At 38.3% G+C, this 27,690-nt stretch overlaps 1 protein-coding gene across 2 annotated transcripts; it reads right to left on the reverse strand.

The window, feature by feature from the left end:
* Nucleotides 1-15,817: 15,817 nt before the first annotated feature.
* On the reverse strand, nt 15,818-27,064 carry MMGT1 (membrane magnesium transporter 1). Of its 2 annotated transcripts, none has more exons than XM_082378006.1 (4): nt 26,840-27,064; nt 23,005-23,057; nt 20,468-20,571; nt 15,818-18,859 (listed from the first exon to the last, which is right to left on the reverse strand). In XM_082378006.1, the coding sequence occupies exons 1-4, from the start codon at nt 26,916-26,918 to the stop codon at nt 18,700-18,702; spliced, it is 396 nt and encodes a 131-aa protein (XP_082234132.1). In that variant the 5' UTR covers nt 26,919-27,064; the 3' UTR covers nt 15,818-18,699. The 2 variants fall into 2 exon arrangements, with proteins under 2 accessions (XP_082234132.1, XP_082234131.1); XM_082378005.1 differs by lacking the exon at nt 26,840-27,064 and adding an exon at nt 26,414-26,820.
* Between the last annotated feature and the right edge of the window lie 626 nt (nt 27,065-27,690).

Consider the following 27,690-nt stretch of genomic DNA (forward strand, 5'->3'; position numbering starts at 1 on the left):
CAGAATTTATGTAAAATTGTCATAGCAGTAAAAAGTATTAAAATGAAATTGTTAGAGTATTAATGTAAGAAGCCATTTCACTCTTGACACAGTTATTTGGAAGGGATTGCTTTACTGGTTCTAAAATTTTAAAACTATGTTTGTTAAACACCCTGTCAGAAGAGAGTCATTTTCAGTATTACAGATTCCTATACTGTTAAGATTCACCTGTGCTTTGGAATGTTCATGAAACATACTTTCTTTTGGAATATATTTCATTGCTAAGAAAGTTTGAACATTGCTTTCACCTCAATGTAGAAATACCGTTGTTTTGTTCTTCTTTCAATGCTACCAAAATAAAACTCATTTTCCATTAAAAAAAAATCCCACTACAGCAGTACTCATATTAGTGTTTGACTGAGTAACCAGAAGAGTGGAATCTTGAAGGGACACATTTAGAACCCTGCCTACCACACAGGCCAAAAGTGGACAGCTGCAGCGCTCCAGTGCACTCTGGGACAGCCCGGAAGGACATGGTGAAAGGTAAGCCTCCCAGAGGGAAGAACTTTGAGCAGTGCACCTGGTTGTTCATTCCACCTGAAGGAGAGACGGCCACAAGTATGAGTGCATATCCATGCATAGGTCATGTCCGAATTATTGGCTGAAGGGTCAGGGACTTTGAGGATGCATGATTGAACATTTGGGACAAGGATGTCCAGGAAAAAAGTATGTGGATACACCTGTCCAAATGGATAGATGATATGAAGATACTTGTGTCTTATGAGAGTTCTCAGCAAATAAGCTTAGCAGAGCAGAAATTTAATAATCTGATGGATAGGATATTCATTATCTAGACATCAATCAGCCTCTTTCCCCAGCATTCAGGTCACAACCCAATGGGCTCAAGAACCAAGTGGCCAAGTGGCAAGGATGGAGGTTCTTCTCAGCAACATGGGCTTCCACTCGCCAAGGCTGATGTCACTATAATCACTGCTGAGGGCCTGATCTGCAAGAAGCAGAGACCAACAATGAGCCCTTGATATGGCATCAGTCTCCAGAGTGATGGGCCAGTTACCAGGTGGCAGGTGATTACACTGGACCACTTCCATTAAGGAAGGGGCAGTGCTTTGTCCACACTCAAATAGACACTCTAGATATGGATTTTCCTTCCCATCTGAAGTGCTTTGGAGAAACGAATATTTATAGACTTGAAAAATGCCTGATTCACCATCATGGTATTCCAATCCGCATCACTTCTAAATAAGGAACCCATTTCACAGGAAACGAGTGCAGCAATGGAGCAGTGTTCATGGAAGTCACTGGTCTTATTGTGTTTCCCCTCATCCTGAAGTGAAATGACCTTTGGAAGACTCACATATGTTTTTAGCTAGGTGGTAAAAACTTGAGGGGCTGGGGCAACAACCTCTAGGAGATGGTAATGCTCTATCTAAGTATTTATATGCATAGATATATGGTGCTATTTCTCCCATCAAATGGATTCACGGGTCCTGCAATCAAGGTATGTAAATGGGAGTGCCTCTCCTCACTATTAACCCTGGAGATACAATAGAAAAACTTTGTGTCTTGTCCCCACAACAAGAGCTCTAGCTCTTCCGAGGGAGAGATCTGAGTTCCAAAGAAAGAAGTGCTTTCACCATGGGATACAACAATGACTTCATTGAATGGGAAGTTGGAACTTCCAGCTGACCACTTTGGACTCCCCGTCCCTCTCAATCAACAGGTGAAGAAGGGCTATACTGTCCTGGCCTGGGTGATTTAACCTGACTATCAAAGGCAAATTGATTACCTACTACTAAAGGGGCTATGGAGGACTATGATATATCTAGAGAGCTGTTTGATACTCCCATATTTTGTGATTAAAGTCAGCAGACAGTGTATGCATATCAAATCATCACAGTGTACACTTTAAATATCTTACAATTTTATTTGTCAATAAAGCTGGGGAGAAAAGTCAATGGATAATTATAATAACCTAATTGAGGCAGAACATCTAATGGCCAAAGCATTCAAGAATGAACGTTGAGGGCTTCCCTGGTGGCGCAGTGGTTGAGAATCTGCCTGCCAATGCAGGGGACACGGGTTCGAGCCCTGGTCTGGGAAGATCCCACATGCCGCGGAGCAACTAAGCCCGTGTGCCACAACTACTGAGCCTGCGCATCTGGAGCCTGTGCCCCGCAACAAGAGAGGCCCCCACAGTGAAAGGCCCGCGCACCGCGATGAAGAGTGGCCCCCGCTTGCCTCAACTAGAGAAAGCCCTCGCACAGAAACGAAGACCCAACACAACCATAAATAAATAAATAAATAAATTTAAAAAAAAAAAAAAAAAAGAATGAACGTTGAGTCACCTCCCCAGGGAAAGAACCATGAAGAGCTGAGTGCTGGCTGAGGACAATAGTATTGAAAGAAGGTAGTTATAAATACCAGCAATGTGACCTACTGCACAAACCAGGACTGTAATAGTATTTAGCCTGATGAGTTAATAACATACCCCTCCTCAAAGGGAAAACAAATAAATAGGAAAGCAAACTATATTTTCAAAGAAAATTCTTAGGGTCAAAGCCAGATTTTACTGACATAGAATCATAGCAATAAAAAGCTCCACTGCTTTTTCTTTCTGGAAGGCAATTCCCTTGAATGCCATATTCTAGGAAACTTCAGCAATATCCAACACCATCCTACAGCACAGCAAGCTTTTCTTTGTTTCTCACTGATGGTTGTAATAGGATTATGTTTTGATGTAATTAACTTTGTTGTGAAGATGGTGGGAATTTATTTTTCTAGTACCTTCTCAAGGTCCTGAATCTTCTTTTAAATCTGAAAATAAGCAGGTATTTCACTAACCAAAAGACGCCTAAAACACCTCTGTTGTATAAGACATTGTGAGGGATACAAAAAGGAGCTTACAATCTACCTGGGATTATAAAATGAAACCCCATGGAAAGTTTCAGGATGCAAAATCAACACACATAAATCACTTGCATTTCTATACACTAACAATGAACAATCTGAAATGGAAATTAAGAAAACAATTCCATCTATAAGAGCATCAAAAAAATAAAATACTTAGAAATAAACCTAACAAAGAAGGTGAAAGATTTGTACACTGAAAACTACAAAACATTGCTGAAAGAAATTAGAGAAGACACAAATAAATGGAAAGGCATCCCATGTTCATGGATTGGAAGATTTAATATTGTTAAGCTGCCCATACTAACCAAAGCAATCTACAATGTAATCCCTATCAAAATCCCAATGTCATTTTTTACATAAATAGAAAAATTGATCTTAAAATTCCTGTAGCATCTCAAGGGACATTGAATAGACAAAAAAAATTTGAAAAAGAATAAAATGGGAAGACTTACATTCCTGATTTCAAAACATATTACAAAGCTATAGTAATTAAAACAGTGTGTTACTGGCATAAAGGCACACAAATAGACCAATGGAATAGAATAGAGATCCTAGAAATAAACCCTCACATATATGGTCAAATGCTCTTCTATATGGGTGTCAAGACTACTCAATGGAGGGACCTCCCTGGCGGTCCAGTGGTTAAGACTTCGCCTTCCAATGCAGGGGGTGTGGGTTCGATCCCTGGTCAGGGAGCTAAGATCCCACATGTCTCACAGCCAAAAAACCAAAACATAAAACAGAAGCAATATTGTAACAAATTCAATAAAGACTTAAAAAAATGGTCCACATCAAAAAAATCTTTAAAAAGGAAAAAAAAAAGACTACTCAATGGAGAAATGAGTGTCTTCAAAAATATGGGACTTACCTGGCGGTCCAGTGGTTAAGACTCCACGCTTCCACTGCAGGGGGCGCAGGTTTGACCCCCTGGTTGGGGAACTAAGATCTCGCATGCCACGCAGCGTGGCCAAAAAGTTAAAAAAAAAAAAAAAGTGGTGTTGGGAAAACTGCTTATCTACATAAAAAGAATGAAGGGACTTCCCTGGTGCTCCAGTGGCTAAGACTCTGTGCTCCCAATGCAGGGGACTCAGGTTTGATACCTGGTCAGGGAACTAGATCCCACATGCTGCAACTAAGAGTTCACATGCCGCAACTAAAGATCCCACATACCGCAATGAAGATCCCGCATGCAGAAATTAAGACCTGGCGCAGCCAAATAAATAAATAAATATTTTTTTAAAAAAAGAATGAAGTTGGACTCTTACACCATAAACAAAAATTAACTCAGAGTGGATTAAAGACCTAAGTGTAAGACCTAAACTATAGAACTCCTGGAAGAAAACATAGGGGAGAAGCTTCATGACATTGGACTTGGCAATAATTTCTTGGATATGACACTAAAAGCACAGACAACAAAAGCAAAAATAAACAAACGCTGTAATGCAGAAAAGGCTTTTGCAGGGGAATGAGTTCAGAAGTTCAGTTTAAACACATGGAATGGATTGAGTTTTAAATGTCTCTTAGACATGCCAGTGGAGATAACGTGTACGTATTTGAATTTAAGTCTGGAGTTCAGGAGTAAGTTATAGTCTAGAGGTATAAATTTAGGAATTGTTGAAATACACATCATATTTAAAGCTCTAAGACTATGTGGGATCATCTAGGGAGAGAGTATATTCAAGGGAAGAAGGCCCAGGATCCAGATTTGGGGCCCTACAATATTTAGTGGTGGGAATGAAAAGAAACAACTAGAAAAGGAGAATGAAAAGAGTATCGGCAAACAGGGAAGAAATCAGGGAAATGTGGTTTCTGGAAGCCCAAGAAGATTTCCAGGGAGGAGTGAGTGAAAAACTGTATCAAATACTGCTGAGAAGTTAAAAGCAACATGGAGCAGACACTGGGGACTTGACATGACAGTTTCAGTGGAGTGGAAGTTGCAGAAGCCAGACTCCTCTGGATTAGAATATGAACAGGAGGTGACAACATGCAGACCCATCCTCTTGTTGAGCCCATCCTCTCCTACTGCTTCAGGAACCTACTCCATCCTCCTAACACTTGCAGCAACTCCAAATTGTTGCACCTTATTAGATTCTTTCTCTTCCACTTGCAAACATGCTCATATCTCTCTGTTCCTCAAAGACATAATTACCATTTTCCTTCCTATTTCATCAACAGCAAGGCCATACTCTACCTTCTCTTAGATGAGGAAAGACTACTGGGTTCTTTAGGACTTTTCATTTTGTTTTCAAGTCCTGCAGCAAAGTCATCAGCTTCATCAGTCATCATTCACTGAAAAAAATCAATCAACATATTCCATTAATGACAAAAATACAACCATCACAAAATTCAAAGTCTTCAAATGTGTATACAACCATGCGTTTTCACCATTAATATGATTTTAATCATGGGGCAAAAATTTGCCATCCCCCAAGGAACACTCTGTTCTCAGAAATGCGACTTAATTTTAATCCAGTTTAAGTGAAATAAGGAAGTTAAAATGCAAGGTGTTGTCCAAAGCCAAACATGGTACAGCCATGATTAATCAGAATGTTTGGGGAAACAGCAGCTCTCATCAACCAAAAGGGAACAAACGCATAATCACCCATTGAAGAAGTACAACTCATTCTGCATCAACCCTTTTTAGAGAAAGTCATTCTTTTGTGTGTGTGTCCTTTTATACTTTAAACTCATCATTAACAAATACTGATTACCACTTTACCCAGTGCTACACATAGATGGTGAAGGGTAGGGTGGTTTGAAAATGTAAGTCCCCTAACCCCCAAACACAAGGAGATTCAAATATGCCCACCTAGGTACTGGGTCGGTGGGGGGTACTTTTCAATGTTGGGGGATAAGGATCAGAAGTATAGAAGGCCATCCTTAAGCTGTTATCATCCAAGGATAACAAAGACTTTGTCCCCCCCCATTATTTGAATAGGGTCATGATAAAGAATGTTTCCATACCATTTGCATTTCCCATTATAGAACAGTCCAAAGAGGGTGAAGACATTTCATTGAGCACTTACTACCTGCCAGGTACAATTCTAAATGCTTTACATCTATTAACTCACTTAATCCTCTGCAGAACCCTATAAGTTAGGTGTGATTACCACCCTCATTGTTATAAATGAGGAAACCAAGGCACAGAAAGATTAAGGAAAAATCTAATTAATTGAGGATTGGGGTAGATGGAATAAAATTATGTCTAATTTTTGTTAGACAAGCATTATTGCATGTTCTGTACCTTAATACCAATGGTCTCTTCCATGAGTACAGATATAATGTGCTTCTCCCATCCCTGCCAGGACTGAGATAGAGCTCCAAAGAAGAGCCACCCTTCAGGGCTTAGAAAGAACACTCAAGGGAAAGTACCACTCCCAGGACAGTTAGAGCACCCAAAGAAATGTCCCCACCAGGGCTGAGATAACAGCTCCCAAGGAAAGCCTGCTACTGCATAGCTGAGATAGGGTCCCCAAGGAAACTTCCTCCCCCAGTACTGACATAAACACCCAAGAAAGAGTGCCATAACTTGGCTGAAATAGAGTACCCAATGAAAAGTCCTCTCCAGGGCTTAGAGGAAACGTAAGGGGAAAATACCCCTCTCCAAAAGGGTTGAAATCCAGTTCTTGTTAGAGAGACCCAGCTGTGACTCAATGTGTGGCAGAGAATTTTTGTGGTGCCACAAACCCACCCTCTGGGATTAGAGATGTAGCACCCAAGGAAGAATCCCTTTGGCTAGGGCTGAGATCAAACACCCAAGGGCAAGCCCCTCCTTTAACACTACTGAGATAGAAGGCCCTAGGAAGAGCTCCTCCCTGCCATGGGGCTGAGACAGGGCACTCAAGCACCTCCCACCCATGGCAAAGATAGAGCATCCAAGGAAGAGCCCCCGCCCCAGGGCTAATATAAAGCACCCAAAGTAGAGTTCCTCCCCAAATCTAAGAAACAGCCCCAAACCCAGGGCTGAGATGGAGCAATCAAGGAAGAGACTCCCCACTACATGGCTGATAAGCAAGCAAGGAAAATCCTTTCCCCCAACATAGCTGAGATGGGGAGCACCCACAGGAAAGTCCTCCCCCAGCACTGAGATAATCACCCAAGGAAGAGATCCTCCTCAATGGACTGAAATAGAGCACTCAAGGAAAGCCCCCTCATCAACACGGCTGAGAGACAGTGCCCAAGGGAAAGTTCTCCCGCAGTGAGAGAGATAGTCACCCAAGGAAGAGTCCCCCCACCCCATGGCTGATCTATAGTACCCAAGGAACAGTTCCCCCTCCCAGGGTTGAGATAGATCGCCCAAGGAATAGTACCACCCCCTAGACTGAGAACACACAAGAAAGAGCCCCCTTGCAGGGTAAAGCACCCAAGGAAAAGTATTCCCCCGCCCAAGGGTTGAAATCCTGACCTTACTGAAGGAAACTAGAAGCAACTCAGAGAATGGCAGTAAAGTTGTGGCACCACACCAGTGGAAATTTCTAGAAATCTGCCTCTAGGGTATCTGAGAATGTTGTATACAGAGATGTCTCACCAGAAGCAGTCTGATGTATACTACTGCCTGAGAGGGTTTCAAGGGAAGCTGCTGGCCATCGAGTGCTGCTGGCCACTATGCCTTGCACCAGCCTGGCAGTGGAGAAGCCTGATGCCCAGCAGGAGCCCTCTGTGCCAGCAACCCAGGACCCAGAAGCAAAACTTTCCCCTTACAATGTCTCTGGCGCCCTCTACAGACAAACTTCTGTGACAACTGTTATAAGAAGAAGAAACAAAAATTAAAGGAAACCACCATTTCCACAGATCAGACCAAACAGATTAATTTGGAGCTGAGAGGCAAGAAATGGATAACCAGCACACTGTATTAACAAATAAAGGAGGAAAGTCATACAATCATCTTAATTAATGCAGAAAACACAAGCGATAAAATGCAACAACTATTCATGAGGACAAAATTAAAAGCATTTGTTAAGAAGTGAATCTACCAGAAATCTATAGTGTACATTATTCCTAGTTGTGAAAAATTAAAAGTATTCCTTGTAAGATCAAGACAGGGATGTCAACCACTTCTATTCAACACTGCACTCCAAGAATCCCTAGCTTGCACCCTAAGACAATAAAAGATAAATAAGTTACTTGGCTAAACTAAAAACTCAAAGTTGTCTACAGACAAATAAAGAATTTGACAATGAGAACAGATATAAAATCAACACATAAAAATTAATTGTATTTCTATATAACAGCAACAAGAAATTCAGGAAATGTAAGTTTTTAAGCTATTACTAAAATTAGCAAGATTATATAATAAATAAATATTAAAGATATATATATAGGAATATATATAGCATATATGAAATATATATATAGAGAGAGAATGTGTGTGTGTGTATGGAATGAATATAACTAAACATGTTTAATAACAGCAGACAATTATAAAATTTTATTGAAAGATATCAGAGAAGACTTAAAGCAAGGTCTACACATAGATAGGAAGACTCAGTGTCCACTTCCTCCACCCCTCAATTTAATGTATAAATCTAACACACTTACAATCAAAATTCCAATAGTTTTTCATGGAACTTGACAAGCTGATTCTAAAATCTATATGGAAAAGTAAATGCCCAAGAATAGCCAAGACAAACACAAAGAAGAACAAATTAGGGGGATCTGCCTTACTATCTCAAGACTTATTATTATTAACCTTTAGTAATAAAGACAGTGTGATATAGATGCAGAGGTACACGAGCTGAACAATGATATAGAATAGCAGAGCCCAGAAATAGTCTCATGCATATATGGGAATGTGATACATTTCAGAGGTGTCATTGAAGATCGCTGGGGAAAGACTAGACTTTCTTTTTGCAGCATATGGTGCTGAGACAATTGGCAATCTATGTGAAAAATAATACAATTGGATCTCTTCCTCACACCATATACAAAAAAAATTTCAGATTGATTAAGTGCTTAAATGTGAAAGAAAAATTAAGACTTTAGAAGAAGTTAGAGAAGAATATCTTTAAGACTTCAAAAATAGGAAAATATTTCTTAAAGAGGACACACAAAAAAGCCCACTAAACATAACAGAAAAGGTTGATGCAGTAGTATTGGTAATACTCTTGTTCTTAAGTTTGATGTGAGTTTATGCAAGTCCCTTTTGTTAAGTTTCAGCTTACATATATGCTCCATACATTTTTGTATGGACCAAATACTACATTATAAAATGTTTGACTGCAAAAAAAAGGCATATAAATTACAGCAGAGAAAGAAGTCAGTACCCTTAATAACAAAGGAAGAAATAACCCAACTTTTAGCAGAAATCTAGTTTCACTAGTGAACATGTGGTTTAAAGAAAGTATTATAAAGGCAGGGTTAACATTAAAGAAAATCATAAAAACCAAAAATCCTAGCAAGCTGTTATCTTTAATGGATATTTGCTTCATCCCATGAATGCAAAACTGGGTCAACACTTAAAAGTCTATTCTTAAAATTCACCATTGTAATAGGTAAAAGAAGAGAAAAACACATGACTATCTCACTAAGTACCAAAATTACATTTGACAAAATTCAAGATCCATTCCTGAATTTTTAAAATAATGATAAAAAGGAGTAAGATACAAGGTAAATATACAAAAGTCAATTGCTTTCCTAAATGCCAACAATGACTACTGGAATTTGAAATTTAAAAAAGAATACCATTTACAATAGCACCAAAATAATGAAATACATATAAATCAAACAAAATATGTACAGGATCTCTATATGGAAAACTACAAGATCTATATAAATGTAGAGATATTCTATGTTCACAAAATGGAAGATTCAATATTATTAAGATGTCAATTCTTTCCAATGTGATCTATGGACTCAAAGCAATCCCAATCAAAATCCCAGCAAATTATTTTGTAGATATCGACAAACTGACTCTAAAGATTATAGAGAAAGTTGAAAGATCCTGAATAGCCAATGTAATACTGACAAATAATGACAAAGATGGAGGGCTCACACTACCCAATTTTAAGACTTAGTGTAAAGCTACAGTAATCAAGACAGTGTGGTATTGGTAAAAGAGTAGACATGTAGATTAACGGAATAGAGTAGACAGCCCAGAAATAGACCCACACATATATAGTTGACCTATTTTTGACAAAGGAGCAAAGGCAGTTCAATGGAGAAAGCAGAGTCTTTTCAACAAATGGTGTTGTAACAATTGGGTGTCCGTATGAAAAAAAAAGAAAAAGAAAAAGAACCTAGACACATCTTATATCTTTCACAAGAATTAGCTAGAAAGGAATCATAGACCTAAATTTAAAATGAAAAACAATAAAACTTCTGTAAGAAAACATAAGAGAAAATCTAGATGGCTTTGGGTTTGGAAATGAGCTTTTAAATTTAATACCAAAAGCATGATACATGAAAGAGAAAATTGATAAGTTGGACTGTAGTAAAATAAAAATTTCTCTGTGATAGACATTATTATGAGAATGAAAAGGCAAACCATGGACTGGGAGAAAATATTTGCAAAACACATATCTGTAAAGGACTTGTATTCAAAATATACAAAGAACTCTTAAAATGCAACAGTAAGAAAACAACCGGATTTCAAAATTAAGCAAAAGATCTAAACAGATACTTCACCAAAAGAGAAATACAGATGGCAAATAAACATATGAAAGATGCTCAACATCCTTTGTCATTAGTGAACTGTAAATCAAAATGAGATATCACTACACATCTATTACAATAGCTAAAATTTGAAACCTGACAATACCAATTGCTGGTGAGGATGCAGAGTAACAGGAAGTCATTCATTGCTGATGGGAATGCAAAATGGTAAGGCCACTTTGGAAGACAGCTTGGCAATTTCTTATAAAGCTGAACATAATCTTACCATATGATCTAGCAATCATGCACCTTGGTATTTACCCAACTAATTTGAAAAAATAGGTCCACACAAAAACCTGCATGCGAGTGTTTATTCATAATCATCAAAAACTGGAGATGTCTTTCAATAGGTGATGGATAAACAAACTGTGGAACATCTATACAAGAAACTATTATTCAGAGATTTAAAAAATGAATTATCGGGCTTCCCTGGTGGCGCAGTGGTTGAGAGTCTGCCTGCCAATGCATGGGACACAGGTTCGAGCCCTGGTCTGGGAAGATCCCACGTGCCGCGGAGCAGCTGGGCCCGTGAGCCACAATTACTGAGCCTGCGCGTCTGGAGCCTGTGCTCCGCAAGGAGAGGCCACGATAGTGAGAGGCCTGCGCACCGCGATGAAGAGTGGTCCCCGCTTGCCACAACTAGAGAAAGCCCTCGCACAGAAACGAAGACCCAACACAGCCATAAATAAATAAAAAAACAAATACTTAAAAAAAAGTAAAAGTCTATTAATTAAAAAAAAAAACTTCCTTGTTAAAAGACAGGGAGTTCAGAATCAAAGCCATCAGACTCACTGTTAAAAAAAAAAATGAATTATCAAGCCACAGAGAGACATGGAGGAAACTTGAATGCATATTGCTAAGTGAAAGAAGCCAGTCTGAAAAGGCTACATACTGTATAATTCCAACTATACGACACTCTGGAAAAGGCAAAACCATGGAGACAGTAAAAAGATCAGTGGTGAACAGGGGCTCAGGGGAAGGAGGGGGTTGAACGTGTGAAGCACAAGGGATTTTTAGGGCGGTGAATTTATTCTATATGATAATGCAATTGTGGATACATAACACATGGATTTGTCAAAACCCACTGAACTTCAGATCACAAAAAGTGAAACTTGATGTATATTTTAAAAAATCATTTAGGTCAGGGGAATCCCAGGATAGAATGCAGAACGTGACAAAACAATCTAACTATTATTACAAATTTTTGAAACAAACGTACTGAAGAGAGTGGGCAGGAAATGTGCTGACCTAAGTAACTTCGGAAATGAGTGGAGTCTATAAAACTAATGGCAAAAAAAACTTACACAATCACTGTGCTTTGGTTGAAAAAGTTGTTTCCCATGGGAATATGTGTTAACAATTCTGAAAACACTTCACTTGTGTACTGGAATTAAACAATTCAAGTAAGTGGGTAGCAGACGGTGGGAACCAGGTCTCTCAGTGTTGGAGTGGTTTACAGATAAGCAAGGGGAGGAGGTTGGAATGATACATGTGGTGGTGGATCAAACATCAGTAAGAACTTGTGTTTCACTTAATTGAAATACAGATGTTACATATAGGAATATCTATACATATGTGTATAGGCACAGGTTAGTACACACCCATATATTTCCTTGCTCTGTTAGCGGGAAGGGCCTTGAAGAGACAAACCCCAGAAGCAACTGAGCACAACTAGGGCCCAGATCTTGGTTTCTAATACCATTCTCCAATAAAAAGAACCAGGTTCCTTGGAGAAAAGGCTGACTCTAGGACTGGGGAAGGAAATATACAAGATGAGCCTGGAACATCTCGTAGTGCCAGAAAGTAAGAAATGCTGGGGGAAAAATCCACAGTAATGGGAGTGATGTCAAAGGGAGTGATGTCAAAGGGACACAAGAGTCAAATGAAAGAGCTACCAATGTTCAAAACTGGAACAATCTCAGCAACAAAATTAAGTAGTATTACATGATAACCCAGAGTACAAAATAAATTAATATCCATGAGCCAAACTCATATAAATAAAATATGGAATAAATTAACAAGTCGGGGAGAAGAGACATACCTCCCGTGCAGAATTCCAAATAATTGATGTAGATACTCCATCCTCAAGGAGCTGGAGCCTAACTCCCTACTCCCTAAGTGTGGGCTGTGCACAGCGACTTCTTTCCAAAGAGGACAGTATGGAAAGGGTGACTCTACAATGGAGAAACCCGACAAACACTGCTTTAGGTGATCAAGAATAACATCAACAGGGAATTCCCTGGCAGCCCATTGGTTAGAACTCCGCGCTTTCACTGCCATGGCCCAGGTTCAATCCCTGGTCGAGGAATTAAGATCCTGCAAGCTGCGTGGTGCAGCCAAAAAAAAAAAAAAATCAACAGTTATAATTCATGTTAATAAATGTGTGCCCTGGGTATGATAACAATGGCACACATAATCCAAGTCTAATTATGGTAAAAAAAAAAAACACTGGACAAATCCCAGTAGAGGCACATTGTACAAAATACCTGACCAGTAATCCTCAAAACTGTCAAGGTCACCAGAAGTAAGGAAAGTCTAAAAAACTGTCACAGCCAAGAGAAGCCTAAGACATCGCAGCTAAATGACCCAGCACAGCCAAATAAATAAATAAATAAATATTTTAAAATGAAATTTAAAAATGTAATGTGGTATCCTGGATGGAATCCTGGAACACAAAAAGGACATTTGCTAAAAACTAAGGAAATCCGAATATTAACTCCAGTTAAAAATAACGTAGCAATATCTGTTCAAGGATTGTTATCAAATGTACCATGCTAACATAAGATGTTAACCAGTGGTGAAACTGAGGCGGGCTATGTGGGAATTTTCTGCACCATCTTCCCAATTTTTCTGTAAATCTAAAACAGTTCTAAAAAATAAGTTTATTTAGAAAATACCATTTTAAAAAGGAGGTAGAAGGACTATTTAAAAGAGACTAGAGAGACAAACTAACCAATGTAATTTGTGAACCTTGGTGGGGGCAGCTATAAGTCATTCTGGGGATGCATGGGTAAATTTGAATAGATTAGATGGTTCATCCTTTCCTTAAGTGTGAGAATGGTATTGTGGTTAAATGGGAAAATGTCTTCACTCTCATAGGAGAGGCATGCTGACATATTTAGGAACGTCATGATGTGATGAAGTGTTATGATGAAGTCTGTAACTCACCACAAACAATTCAGGAGGGTTTTGAAAGAAGCACATTTGGAGAGAACAAAAGCAAAAGTAACAAAATGTTAGGAATGGTGAATCTAAATGAAAAGTATTTTGGCACTCATCAAACTTTTCTTTCACACTTTCTGTAAGTTTGAAATTTTTCAAAATAAAATTTTAGGAAAAATATCAATAGGATTTTAGAATTGGATAAAATGATACTAAAGTTCACCTAGAAATATAAACATGCAAGAATAACTAGGAAAAAAATCCTGAAATAATATTGTGGTATGGACTAGCAATGCCAAATATGAAAATGCATAATAACTTAAAATAATTAAAAGACTGGTAATTTTTGCAAAAGACTGCAGAGTTCAGAAACAAATCTAAATATATATGGAAACAATGTATGAGGGATGGTTTTTCAAATCAATGTGGAAAAAAGTCAACAAATAGGGTTGGAATAACCAGATAGCTATTTGGAAGAGAAAAATCTTGAATTCTTACCTCACTCCTTCCACCTAAATAAATTCCAAATGAAGCAAAGATTTAAAGGTTAAAAAAAAAAACTTAAAAGTACTGGAAAAATACATTAAATTTATTCTTAAATGTAAAGAAGGCCTTTCTAAAGCAAGGCACAAATCCCAGAAGCCATAAAGACTGATAAGTTTAACTACATAAATAAATAAAACTCAGGAAAATATTATTAAACATATGACAACGGACCAATTTTCTTAGCTTACAAAGAGCTCATACAAACTAATAAAAAACAAATCATCTAATAGAAAACAGAACATGACCACACAGTTCACAGAAAATGAAATATAAGTAACCAATAAACATGAAAATGTGTTCCATCTCCTTCATTAAAATGCATTATAACCATTAAGATGCAAAATACCATTTATTCACTTTCAGATGATCAAATTTTTAAAAGTTGAGGGCCCAGTATTTGCAAGAGCCTCATAAATAATTATTCTTATACATTATATGTGGAAGCATAATTGGGCAAAGATTTCTGGAGATCAGTTTGGCAACAAATACTGACCTGAAAATGAAAACTATCCTTTAACCCAGCAATTCTATTGCTAGGAAGTAACCTTGTTAGTTTAATCTCATTATATGTACAAGTAAGTTCACTGCAATATGGTTTAGCAATAGTAAAACATTGCCAACAACCTGAAAGCCCATCAATGTTTGAACATTTATTACACATCATATATTAGAATACCACAGTCATTAAAAAGAATGAGGTATTTCTGTACATACTGATACAGAAAGATCTTACAAGACACAGGTAGCAAAAAAAGCAAGGTACAGAAGAGTGTATACAGTCTGATTCCATTAATGTAAAAACTTTTTAAGTATATATTTGCTGGCAAATAACTTTTTTCCTGAAAGAATATACAAGACACTTAAAGCTGGTTACCTTTGGAGAGAGGTATTAGGAGCAGGAGGGAAGGGAGCAAGTTTTAATCTCATGCCTTTCTGTACCATCTGGTTTTTTTTTTTGCCATGTGCATATATTATCTTTCTTTTTTTCCTTTTAAAAGAATACTTGATTAATAGGTTATTTTGAGATATTCCTATGTAGATTTGAATACTAGTAGTGCTATCTTTCAAAATACTGCAGATAAGCGCCAAGCTTTGTGAACCAGAACTTCCTCTTGGATTTCCATTAAACTCTAGATTTGTCCCCTGATGCTTTAATCATAATGATTTCCTATTAAGTATAAATTGCCATTTTGTAATGGCAGTTTGGCTATATAACACATTTGTGCTGGAATGATTAGACATTGCTACTCAAAGACCAATATTCTTATACTCCAAAGGGCATTTGATAATTCATAAATATAAATATAAATGAGATTACACATTCTATTTCAACTCTAAAAAAAACATAAAATTGCGATAAGACTTTACATGTACAATGAAAAGTAAAGTATCCACTGAATTTAGTAAAACAGCATCACATTGGAAAAAATACAGTCATTAAAATTAGATCTTACATTTTTCTGGGGACAGAGAAACAGAAGAAAATGAGATTAAAAGTAAAACAAACAAACAAACAAAACAAAACAAAAAAAAAAACCACTACCAAAAACAGGGTGAGACAATCATTTATTTATTGGACAGGGCAAGGTCATTTAAAGAGAGGAAACATATCCAAAAGAATGTGTTTAGCTTGGTGTTACAGGCATCGATGCTCACAACAAACAACACTACTCAATACATCATGGAAACAGGCCACATACAACCAGGGGGATGCTGTCATGCCACTCAAAAATAAGCCACAATGCTTAGAAAACAATCATTAGGGAGTTACAGAGCATCACAGTCTCTAATTCACAAATCTGCATTTTCTGCAGCTGGCCCACTAGGCCATAGCATTTGGCTGGTTCCCTGGTCATTAAGTCTTCCTATATTCTAGAGAGTCTTCAACAGTACACACTTCTGAATGTCACTGAAATCATAGTCAACTGCAGGCTTAACTAGCTCGCATGACTACATTTTTGGCTACCTTAGTACTGCCTCATAGTAGTATAAATAGAATTCTGAACTTAATCCATTTAGCGCTGTTATGAAGCACCCAAATCACCCAAATCCTATGGTACCTACTTTTAAAAGACAGCATAAATTCACTGGAGGAAATTAAAGAAAAAATTTGGGAAGCTCACCTGACCAGAGGTATACAAGCTCCTAGCAAAATGAGACACAACTGAAGACTGCTATGTCAATTATTTGCCACGTTATTTGGCATCAGATTTAGCAGGACTTTCCTGACTGGGCTATCCATATCAATATCCATTCTAGAGACTAGACAAAAATATTATAAGTAGTAACATATCATGAATGCTTGGTTCTGAGAAAAAACTATTCAGCATAAGACGGACTGAGAAACCTGTTAGGTATGTGACCCTCCCTCCTTACATCTACTGATTTTTACAAACCACTTCCTTTTACAGCAATCACAGTTCTCAAGAGGAGAAGTTCTCACTCCACATAGAACAAAACCATATTTGGGAAGCCAGTCATGAAAGCCCAGATACTGCAGGAATCCATTCATATTAAATGACCAGAATAGACACATGTACAGAGACAGAAAGTAGATTAGTGGCTGGGAGGCACTGGGGGAAAAAGACAGGTAACCACTAAAGGGCACAGGGTTTCTTTCTGGGCTGATGGCAATGTTCTCAAATTCACTGTGATCATGGTTGCACAACTTCATGAATATATTACACCACTGAATCGTACCCTTTAAATGGGTGAATGGTAAGGTATGTGAATTATACCTCAGTAAAGTTATTATTAAAACCTATTAGGAAAGGAAGACAGGCCCCCAAAGAGAAGAAAATAAGACGCTCTTGCGAATCAAGTCATACCTGAGGAAACGGTACACAGGCCTGACGTAAGGAGCTTGTTTCTCATACACTGTTCTGATTTAAATACAACCACTTTAACCCCTGACTTCACATTTTAAACTCATTTCTAAATTATTTTAGGTTTTCAACAGATTTCTAACTTTGTTCTCCTTAGAGAGCAGAGTCAGTGTTCCACAGATTGGGTTGGTAAAACAAAATTAAACAATGGATAAAAACCCAATGACAAAATAATCTTGTATTTCAGGCTGCGTTACCAGGCAGAAGAGCTGAGGTTCATTACTAATGGAAAAAAATGCCTTCAGGGATAAGGACATCTCATGACTCTTGCCTAAAGCACATTTCCTTTTCAAATCTGCATACAGTTATTCCCTTTATACCTATACAATTCAACAAAAGCAATGTTTCCATACCTGTATGATTCAACAAAAGCAATGTTTTCTAAGAAGAAATGTAGAAATGTTAAGCTTCCTGCAGATCAAAGAGCTAGCCAAATTCCCCTAAAACTTAAATTACTGTTTCTAAAAAAATTCTTCTCTGTACCCTCATCCTCACCTTCAGCAACATACAATGAAGATGGAAAACAAATCAGAAGCTATGAAACAATTTCTTCAATGACCTTAATTTTTTTTAAAGACATGAGTTCCAAATATTTAGAACATATTTGGCCCAATTCCGTTGAAGTCTACCTTTAATGAGGTTTCCTTTATTTTTACTAATTCACTAGTTTAGTATGCAATAAAATAACAGAGATTTTGAATAAGTTAAACTGCCTAATGACAAGTAATCAGTTTTCCTCAGTGATTACTATTCTTCTACACAAGCAGGATAATTAATTCGTGGATGGTCTTTTTGGTCTATCTTCAACTATTCTTACACTACACAATCAATTCGGGACATTTTTTACCAATAAATGAAGAGAACACAAGTAGCTTTACAGCAAGCTGAGTTTGTTAAATATATTTGTTATGACAAAGGATTTCTGACACAAAAATTGCTCGCTGCACACAGAACCCCAGAGAAGTGATGAAACAAGACTGATGTTAGGAGGTATATGGGAGCGGGGTAGGGTGAGAAGTAATGGATAAATTAAAAACTGGCAAGTATCTGCTGAAGCAGAGCCACTTTTTAGGGGGCATAAGAAAAACTGATAAGTCACCATTTTGGTCTCTTTAGAGAAGTCCATTTGTTGTTAAGAACTTAAGACCATTTTACTAGCATTCATGCTGCAAAATGCAGTAGTCACACTATCTCCAAAAGGATCCTGAAAACTGTAGTGCAAAAGAAAAGAAATCTAAGAAAATAAATAATTACAAAACCACCATTTTTCAAAGAAATGTGTTCAAAACAGTGACTTTTACAAAACATGTGAATTTGTTTTAGATGAAAAAAGAATTCTCTATGAAAGATCAAAGACTCATTTCACAGATAACTTATATTGCATTCATGATTTGATTAACAGTGTATAAACAAGGGTCATAGACTTTTTTAATTAGGTCTGAAAGATCAATATAAATACTGATGGGGGGGGAGTGTTTTGTACCCCAAACTCCAATATTCCAGCTCTGTGTCCTGTCCTATTCTGTTATTATAATTTGTAAAAATCTTAACGACGCAGTGATTCAAGTTTTCGTAACTTCAATGATGTGTTAGAGGACAACGCATCTTGGTTTGAAGAATTTGTTGTATCCGAAGGCCGGAACAGTACTCGACCGCGATGATTAAATACATAAAATGATGGGTGATTCCTTAATGTGTCAAATGTCCTTAAAAGAAAAAAAGCATCAATTTTAGATAAACCTTTATAAAAGCCTATTTGAAAATAAGCAGGCTTCTAATAAATTACGAATTTGCTATGGGTTATAGTTTTAACTAAGTTTAAATCCATAAAATCAGACTATAATTGGTAAACATACTGTATCTCACTTTCTTCCTGTACAAGGAAAATAAGAAACCCAGAAATGCAACATAAAACCCTCAAATTTTTTAATTCAGGCATTCCTTCCAAGATGCCTATGAAAACACAAATAATTGCTCAACTTTAATCACCTCTATAAATCTAACACTAGCCCATGCCAAATAGTCCTTAAAAAAAAAAAACAGTACATAGATTATAACTTTGATTATTCTCACCTGGCCCTCACTATTCAAGCCATCTGATCATTGTACAGATCTGTCTTCCAAGAATCAAGTACAACGAAAAATTCCTTTTGGCCCTTCTGTACCTGCTGTTGTCCAAACTCGTACATTTTGCTACCACCTACTAAATTCATGTATTTTGCTACCACCTACTTAATGCCATTCTGTTTTACTTCTTTCTTTCTAGGCCCCTTGCATGTGATTCTTGGTAGACTCTTTGTAAGAACTGTAGTGGGTAGTGATAGTGGAGTATCCTTTCATTTTTCCAGTGAGATATATGCAGTCTAAAAAAAGTTCACAAACACCTAAGTGTATGGCTTTTGGTATTGGTTTGTTTTTAAATATTAACTTCCTGGAAGGAAAGAGAACTTTTCTTTTGATAAAAACTCAAATCTCAACGTCAGCCCACCTGAAAATCCAAGCATACCCCAACATAAAATGGGAAGCCTGAGATGTGACTATTTAAAATGTAAATTAAAAAGTAAAAGTAAAAAGGGGATGAATTTCCTCTAACACATAAATGTTTACTGTGAATTCTTCTAAGGAAATACTGTGTTGAAGTTTCTAGGATCAAGAAGGTGGGTAAAGTCCAGAGACGGAATTGAATAAAGCTAAAGGATGATTTTATGCAAGTCAGAAATACGGAAAAGAAAAGCAAGCAAAGCTCATGAAAATAGCTTAGAAGTAGTATAGGAGAAAAAAGGAAAGCAGAATAACAAATATACTTTAGTCCAAGGATAGAAAAGGGCCTAAGAGCAGAGTTTATGTCACAGACTAGGTTCAAGTGATAGAGGAAACAAAAAACCTCTTAATCTTCCAAAGATTAAGCTGGGACAAGAGGATAAGAAGAGGAAAAGGGAAGGGAGGGAAGGGAGGGAGGAAGGAGAGGGGGAAGCAAGGCAGGTGGGGAAGAAAGAAGGAAAAAATTCCTGAGGGAATATCTTCCTATATATCTATTTCCATCCACCTATCTATCCAACCAGTCAACAAGTAATTTTAAGCAACCATAACATAACATCTTATTCTAATGTCAAAAACCTGTCATTCAACTTCCATTTTTCCTGTCACATCAAACACTGCCTCAATTTTTTTACCTCATTACTCATACAAACTGCATAATCGAAATGTAAAAACAAAACCAACTTTTATGTACCATAAAAAACATAGATTTTAAATTATGTAAATGAAGCAAAACCCCCATGAAATTAAATGCCTATGAAAAGGAAAAGACTTACTTATTTTTTAGTTCTGAAGTGGCATCCATGTCTTTAAACTCCCCTGCAATATGAACTATACCATAACAGGTAACTGCAAAGGCCAGAAGTGTCTGAAGAACTATCTGTGAGTATAAAGATTGAAATTACTAAACAACATACAAATATTATTATAAAAGTTTACAATTTTCTCTCCATCTCTTTCTAGCCTCTTAACAGGTATTTCTTCTAGATCCTATCAAGGAGTCTCACTTTAAATGATTTGGACTCAGACAAAACAGTATCTTCTATAAGTTCTGTGAATCGGCTGCAAAAATACTTCTGGGTTTTGCGCAAATAGCAAAAACAGGTACCAAGCCATTCAGAACTCAGTTATCAACTATTACCAGCTTCTAAGAGCAACTATGAATGTTTTAATGTATTACTGTTAAATATCACAGAGTATAAAAAGAACACCCCTTAGCCACCACCTAGAGCAACTATGAATGTTTTAATGTATTATTGTTAAATATCACAGAGTATAAAAAGAATACCCCTTAGCCACCACCTAGCTTAAGAAATAGAACATTACCAGTACCTTTCAAGGCCCAGGTATCCCTCTCCAATTATATCCTTCACCCTCCCTCCCAGTTAACTGTTGTCCCCAATTGTGTATTAATCAGTTCCTTGCTTTTATTTATAATTTTACCAGCTCTGTATGTACCTCTAAAACATAGACTGCTTACTTTTTCCCATTTGAGCTTTTTTTTTTGGTAAGATTCCTCCCTGTTGAAGTACATAGTTGTAGTCCATTCATTTTCATTGTATTTCATTACACGAAAATCCCACAATTTATACATTCTACTGTTGATGGCTATGTGGGCCGTTTCCTGTCTGTGACTTTTACAACATCAGGATGGATATCTTTGTGTATGTCTCCTGGCACACGGCAGTGCAACCACTGGCGTAGAGTATACACAAATTCAACTTTATTAGGTAATACGAAACTGCTTTCCAAAGAGGTTATGCAAGCAAAAACTTGCAATGTTTGATATTAACCAACATGGGATTACAGGCATATTTTATTTTCTTGATTGTGATTTTCTGTATTTTTCAAATTTTCCCATTTGTAAACAGAAGAAAGTTATTTTAAATAGATATAAATGAGTGTGTATATGTGTGTGTGCGTGTGTGTGTGTGCGCGCATCTACCACAAAACAAAGGTGACGGGAGAATGAGTTAATAGCCACATCTACCGTGTCTTTAATTATGACAATTAAAGTCAAAATTAGCCACAGGCTACTACTCTTTCTAAACTAAAATCTAATGTCATCTGTTATACTGGTTTACATCCCCACCACCAGTGTACCAAGACCCATTTCATACAATGCAGTCATAGGCATCATTAACAAGGATGTGGTAAATCTATGAGTTGTCATGAAAATATGTCAAGATAAATTGTTAAGTAATAAAAAGCTAGTTATGAAAGTATACATATATACACATAACTTTTTTAAAAGAAACACTCTGTGTTTTGATTACGTAAAACTATACATACACAAAGATAATGTTGTTTATGCATAGAAGAAAACTAAACTACTGATATACTCCAAACTGTTGGGAGTAGAGGTAGAACTGTGAGCAATGGGGTCAGTTTTTTTTTTAATTGTATGGGGTCAGTTTTACTTTTAACACTTACTGGTTGATTCTATTACAAAGAACTTACTACTTTTGTTCTTTAAAATCCAATAAAGATTTAAAAAAAGGTGGGGGGGACTTCCCCGGCAGTCCAGTGGCTAGGACTCCGTGCTTCCACTGCAGGGGGTACGGGTTCAATCACTGGTCGGGGAACTAAGATCCCGCAAGCCACACGGCACAGGCAAAAAAAACAAAACAAAAATCCAATAAAGATAAAAAACTGTGAGTGAAGTTCACATATTATTTCAGCTTTAAAAAAAAAGTACTTCCTTATTTTTCTTTAGTTTTACCACCTATGTATCTGTCCCTAAACAATGTTTTGTTAGTTTTACTTGTTTTTAAACTTTATGTATAAAAGGAACTTTCTAAAAAAAAAAAAAGTCAAATAATCAACTTAAGTCCATCTCACACTACAGACAGAGCAACTTCTAGAAAGACTATTATAAACTAAGTTCTAGGGAATTCCCTGGCTGTCCAGTGGTTAGGACTCCACACTTTCACTGCAGGGGGCCCGGGTTCGACCCCTGGTCAGGGAACTAAGATCCTGCAAACTAAGATCTGCAAGCTGCGCAGCATGGCCAAAAAAATAAACTAAGTTCTAGAAACCAAACAGAAATCTTTTGTTTACAAATCTTTGGGTTTTACAATGAGTGACAAAAAGTAGATAACAGATATGCTATTTCATGTCTGGAAAATTAAGAGAATAAAAAACCAAAAAATTTTAAAAACATATTTTAAGCTATGTGGCTGATTTTTAAACTATACATACATATATATTTTTTATTGAAGTATAGCTGATTTACAATATTGTGTTAGTTTCAGGTATACGGCAAAGTGATTCGGTTATATATATTTTAATGGAATATAAATGACCAACTTACATCTATTGGCAGTGATTCATCTTCTTTTTCTGTTAATCGCATATAAGAACGATCTATAAACCAGAAGCATACCATTAAAGAAATTGTAGCCCATTTTTCTTAAAATGCAAGCAAATCTATATACCAAACAAGCAACTGACATGTGCTACAAAAAGTAATGCTAATCCTGGATTCCTCAAAAACCTCTATCTTCTAAGGCAGTCAGTCTGATCTTAAACTATTTTATTCCCATCATGACCTGCTCTGTCACCTTATAAAACAGGAGAAGAGTGAAAAGTGAGCAAATATGAGGAAGAAATACCTAAACATAATTTTTCTTTCATTACTACAGGAAAACTAGAATTCTCTGAAATTCTTTCACTAACTGGTCAAAGAAATCACAATTATTTAAAAATTAAGTCTACAGAAAATCTCAACTCTGAAATAGCACCACCATCACATAATATGGACAAAGTAATATTGTTATGGAAATGTTTTTCCTGAGACAATATGCTGGGGGGTTGTTGGAATAGGAGAAGTTCCTGGACATCAATTGCTGCTTCTATGATTTAATTATAATTCTGCTACTGCCTTAGCCTCAGGAGGCAGCAAGGTATGAAGGAAAAGGATCAGGATTTGGAAGCTGAAAAGCCTAGATCATAATACCAGCTCTTCAATTTATCGTAATCTCATTCAATGTAAGACACCCTCGTGGATTGTAACATGTATCTCAATTTCAGAGTGTTAAAGTGTAGGAGTGGGAGGTGGAATGTGCCTGAGAATCAAAAAAATACAGTATCTATCTTTTCACTGCCTAAATTTCTGCAACTGTAAATTGGTAATAATATGAAGATCAAATGAGACACAGGATAGGAGCTCTGCCATAACAAAGTTCGTCACGGCAAAGACCAGCATGCCACAGCACCCCAGGGTGCTACCTGCTGCCACAACCTGACAGGACACAATTAGCCTCAAAGGTAAATATTGGTCTCTTTCCAACATGAGGACTATAAAGAAGTCCCACTGCAGTGACAAATGCCACAAGGCATCCTCACCTCACATAAAAACACAAAATCCTAATTCTAGAGGAATCTTGCACAATCCCTACCTAATAACATGCTTAAAACCTCAAATTACTGTGAGTGAGCATGCATTGACTCTTAAAAGAGAATGTGTTTAGAGACATTTCTTAAGTTTTATCTCACAGGTTTCATCATAAGGACAGGTGTAAAAGAAAAATCAAACCAATACCCAAATAGGTTTTGGCTAACTTCCTACTGCCTGTTCAATTCCCAGCTACCTTTCTTTTTTGCATGAAGCATAATCTGACTCTAGCTTTAGCAGGGCATTTCCTCATCTGTAAAATGAAGGGGTTGGACTTCAGTCATCTATCTCCTTGCTCTAGGACAGTAAGATTTTACAGCTGAAGTCTATTGTAGAAAATGACGCAGTACCACTGTATCCTAATCTCCTCTAGGGCAGCTATTCTAAAATGAATGTACATACAAATCACCTGGGGATCTTATTAAAAAGCAGATTCGGATTCCATAGATCTGGGGTGGGGGGCTCTGAATTTCTGCATTTCTGACCAGCTCCCAGATGATTTCCAAGATGCTGGTCTAAAGACCACACTTGATCAGCCAGACTCTAGGTACCTTTCTTAACCCCTTCCCCCCACCCCCTGAAAAATGACTACTCCCATCTCCATGTATTTTACATACTTTTAGCATAGCATCTATATCACTTTATGGTGATTGTTGCTTGATCCACTTGTTTCTCCACTTGACTTTGAACTCCCTCAGGACATCACTGCACCTTCTAGCACCTAAGCACAGCGCAATTTCAACCAATTACTGAAGACTGAATTTTACCAAGCAGTGTAGCACACAGGCTCTAAAATCAAACTGCTTGTCTTTGAAGCCCAGCCCCACCATTTATCTCTGTAATTTTGCACAAGTTTCCTAGCAGTATGTCTCAATTTCTTCATCTTTCAAAGACGATAATAACAATAGTATCTACCTCCCAGGGTTTTTGGTAGTATTGAATTACATAATGCACGTAAAATGCTTAGTTCAGTGCCTGGCACATGGTAAGCACTTAATAAATGTTAGCTATTATTATTGTTGCCATTCAAGATTGGAGTTTTGGAGAAACTGTCACAGAAAGCGGAGCCTGAGGAAACATGACAACTAAATGTAATATGATACTCTGGATTGATTCCTGGAATAGAAAGAAGACACTAATGGGAAAACTGGTGAAATCCAAATAAAAGCTAGACTTTACTTAATAGTACTATACCAATGTCAGTTTCCTAGTTGTGACATTATAACATAGTAATGTAAGGTGTTACCAATGGGGGAAACTGAGTGAGGGGTATACAGTAACTCTCTGTACTATCTTCGCAACCTTTCTGTAAATCTAAAATTTCAAAATAAATTAAAAAAAAATAAAGCTGAATTTCTGCCAGACAAATGTTGTCATAATACCTGTATGTAAAAAGTAACTTTAATAATTGGATCATTTTAATTATATATAATAAATAGAACAAAAGGTTTTATCTTGAAAACAATTGGAGCTTTGAGGAATTCACATTTCATTTTCTACTTTATTCCTGAAGATGGAAAGTAATGTAGCAAATAAAGGAATAAAGTTCAACTCTGAATTTCTTTCCTTCATTCAACAAATGTATTGAGTACCTAGTTGGGAACATTGTGCTGGGCACTGACATTACAGCAATGAACAAAATATATATTGTCCCTGCCCTTATGGGCTCTATAGGTTAGGAAAGAGCTCAGCAAACTTTTCCTGTAAAGGGCCAGAGAATAAATATTTTAGCCTTTGCAGGCCTTACTATCTCCATTGTAACTACTCAACTTTGCCCTTAGAAAGCAGCCAGACCATACCTACACGAATGGGCGTGGCTGTATGCCAATAAAACTTCACTGATGGACATTGAAACTTGGATTTTATATAATTGTCATGGATCATAAAATTATATTCTTTTGCTTTATTCCCCCAACAAATTAAAAATCTAAAAACATTCTGAGCTCACGGCAAAAACAGGAGGGAGGCTGCATTTGGCCCACATGCCAGAGTTTGCTAACTCCTGGTCTCGGAGAGAAGGTACACCTCAAAACAGATCAGCTGTCTCACTGCACTGCATCCTCTGCTGGACTCCAAGTTTTCTCTTGACAATACAATTGTATTTGTGTGATAAAGCACTTTTTTTTTTTCATTTAAACTTCCCAATCACTCTGTGACATAGAAAGTGCAAGAATTAAAATCCACCTCAATGAAGCCTCAGAGAAGGGACATGATATGCACAAGGTCACAGATTTAGCGGTAAAGCAAGTTTTTAAGAACCAGCCCCCCAGTCCGGTGCTCTTTGCCCCGCATCACAGTGCCTCCCTGAGGCAAATGGTCACTTAACTTGTCAGTCCGCCTGGACAGCCCAGGAGTGCCCAAGACGTTGTCCACCTAGTTGTCATGGGACCATGAGCATCCGAGGTCCTCGATCTGACACTTTGCCAGCCCCACGCTGGATCTGACATCACTTGTCCTGGATTCCCGGATAGATTCCCTCTCTGCCCACCCTGCAGCCCACCGGTCCCGTACTGAGCCCTCTGCCCAACACCCCCTTCCAACCCTGCTGCAACCCCAGGTGCCCCACTCTTCTCAAACTCAGACTCCAAGCCCTCCACCGGGGAGCCCCGCACTGCTTCTCACAGTCACCCCAAACTCTAAGGTCTCAAATGACCGTTCCCGGGACACGCGGTCCTACACTCCCTCAAGGGTGCGCCCACACGCCGCCCCCGGAGTCCCGCACGGAAGAGGTCGCCGTCCCTCAGGCACTTACGCTGCGCAGCGGAAAAGGCCGCGTGGGCTAGGGCAAAGAGGCCGATGCCCACCAGCCCCTTCCACAGCGACGGCGCCATGACTCCGGAGGAGTAGCAGCCCAACAAAAGAAGCGAAGGGCGGCGGAGCTGCTCCTTCCTCCACCGGCGGGTATCCGCGCAGCGCAGAGAGATGACGTCAGTGAACCCCTGGGCGCGAAGCGCCTGAGAGGTGGGAGAACCAAAGAGCCGTGAGAAAGCGGAAAGGGGGATGCCGGGAAGAAGGGGAAGCGACACGGAAAAAGTCCGCGAGTACCGAGGGGCCGGGCCTGCGCCGCGCTGCGGCTTTGCGAGGGGCGGAGCTGAGCGGACGGCGTAAAAGAAGAGGCGCAAACGGATCAATGGGGAAGCGGAGTGGAAGGGCGCCAGCAAATGAGCGCGGACCGCGGGGCAGGGGGCGGGGCCTGTGGAGAGTTCCGGGCGGGGCAGAGGAACGTGGGGCACTGCAGGCGGTGGTTAAAGGCGGTCAGTGCTGGCTCACTACCGCTGGGCTGGGAATTTTTGTTTGTTTGTTTTGCTTTTCCCTCAAGCTGTGCCCTTTGTTTTCTGTCGACCTTTCCTGTACTTCAGCCTACTGGGAACCGGGGAAGGAGGCAAGGGTGTGAAAGCGAGGGGGCGGGTGGGGTGTAGAGGAAAACCACCCGGCATTTGGAGCCGCAAACACGTCGCACGCGGGGGACACTCAGTAAAAGTTAGTTCCCTTCTCCTTACCTTCAAAAGGTCTATGAGAAAGATTCGCGCCCAAAAGGGTGTAGCGCGGCGGGAGTGTTTCGTCACGAAGAGAACCAGTTTACATTAGGGAGAAATGAAAGGA

This window comes from Balaenoptera borealis, assembly GCF_965194805.1.
Source record: "Balaenoptera borealis genome assembly, chromosome: X".
Lineage (NCBI taxonomy): Eukaryota > Metazoa > Chordata > Mammalia > Artiodactyla > Balaenopteridae > Balaenoptera > Balaenoptera borealis.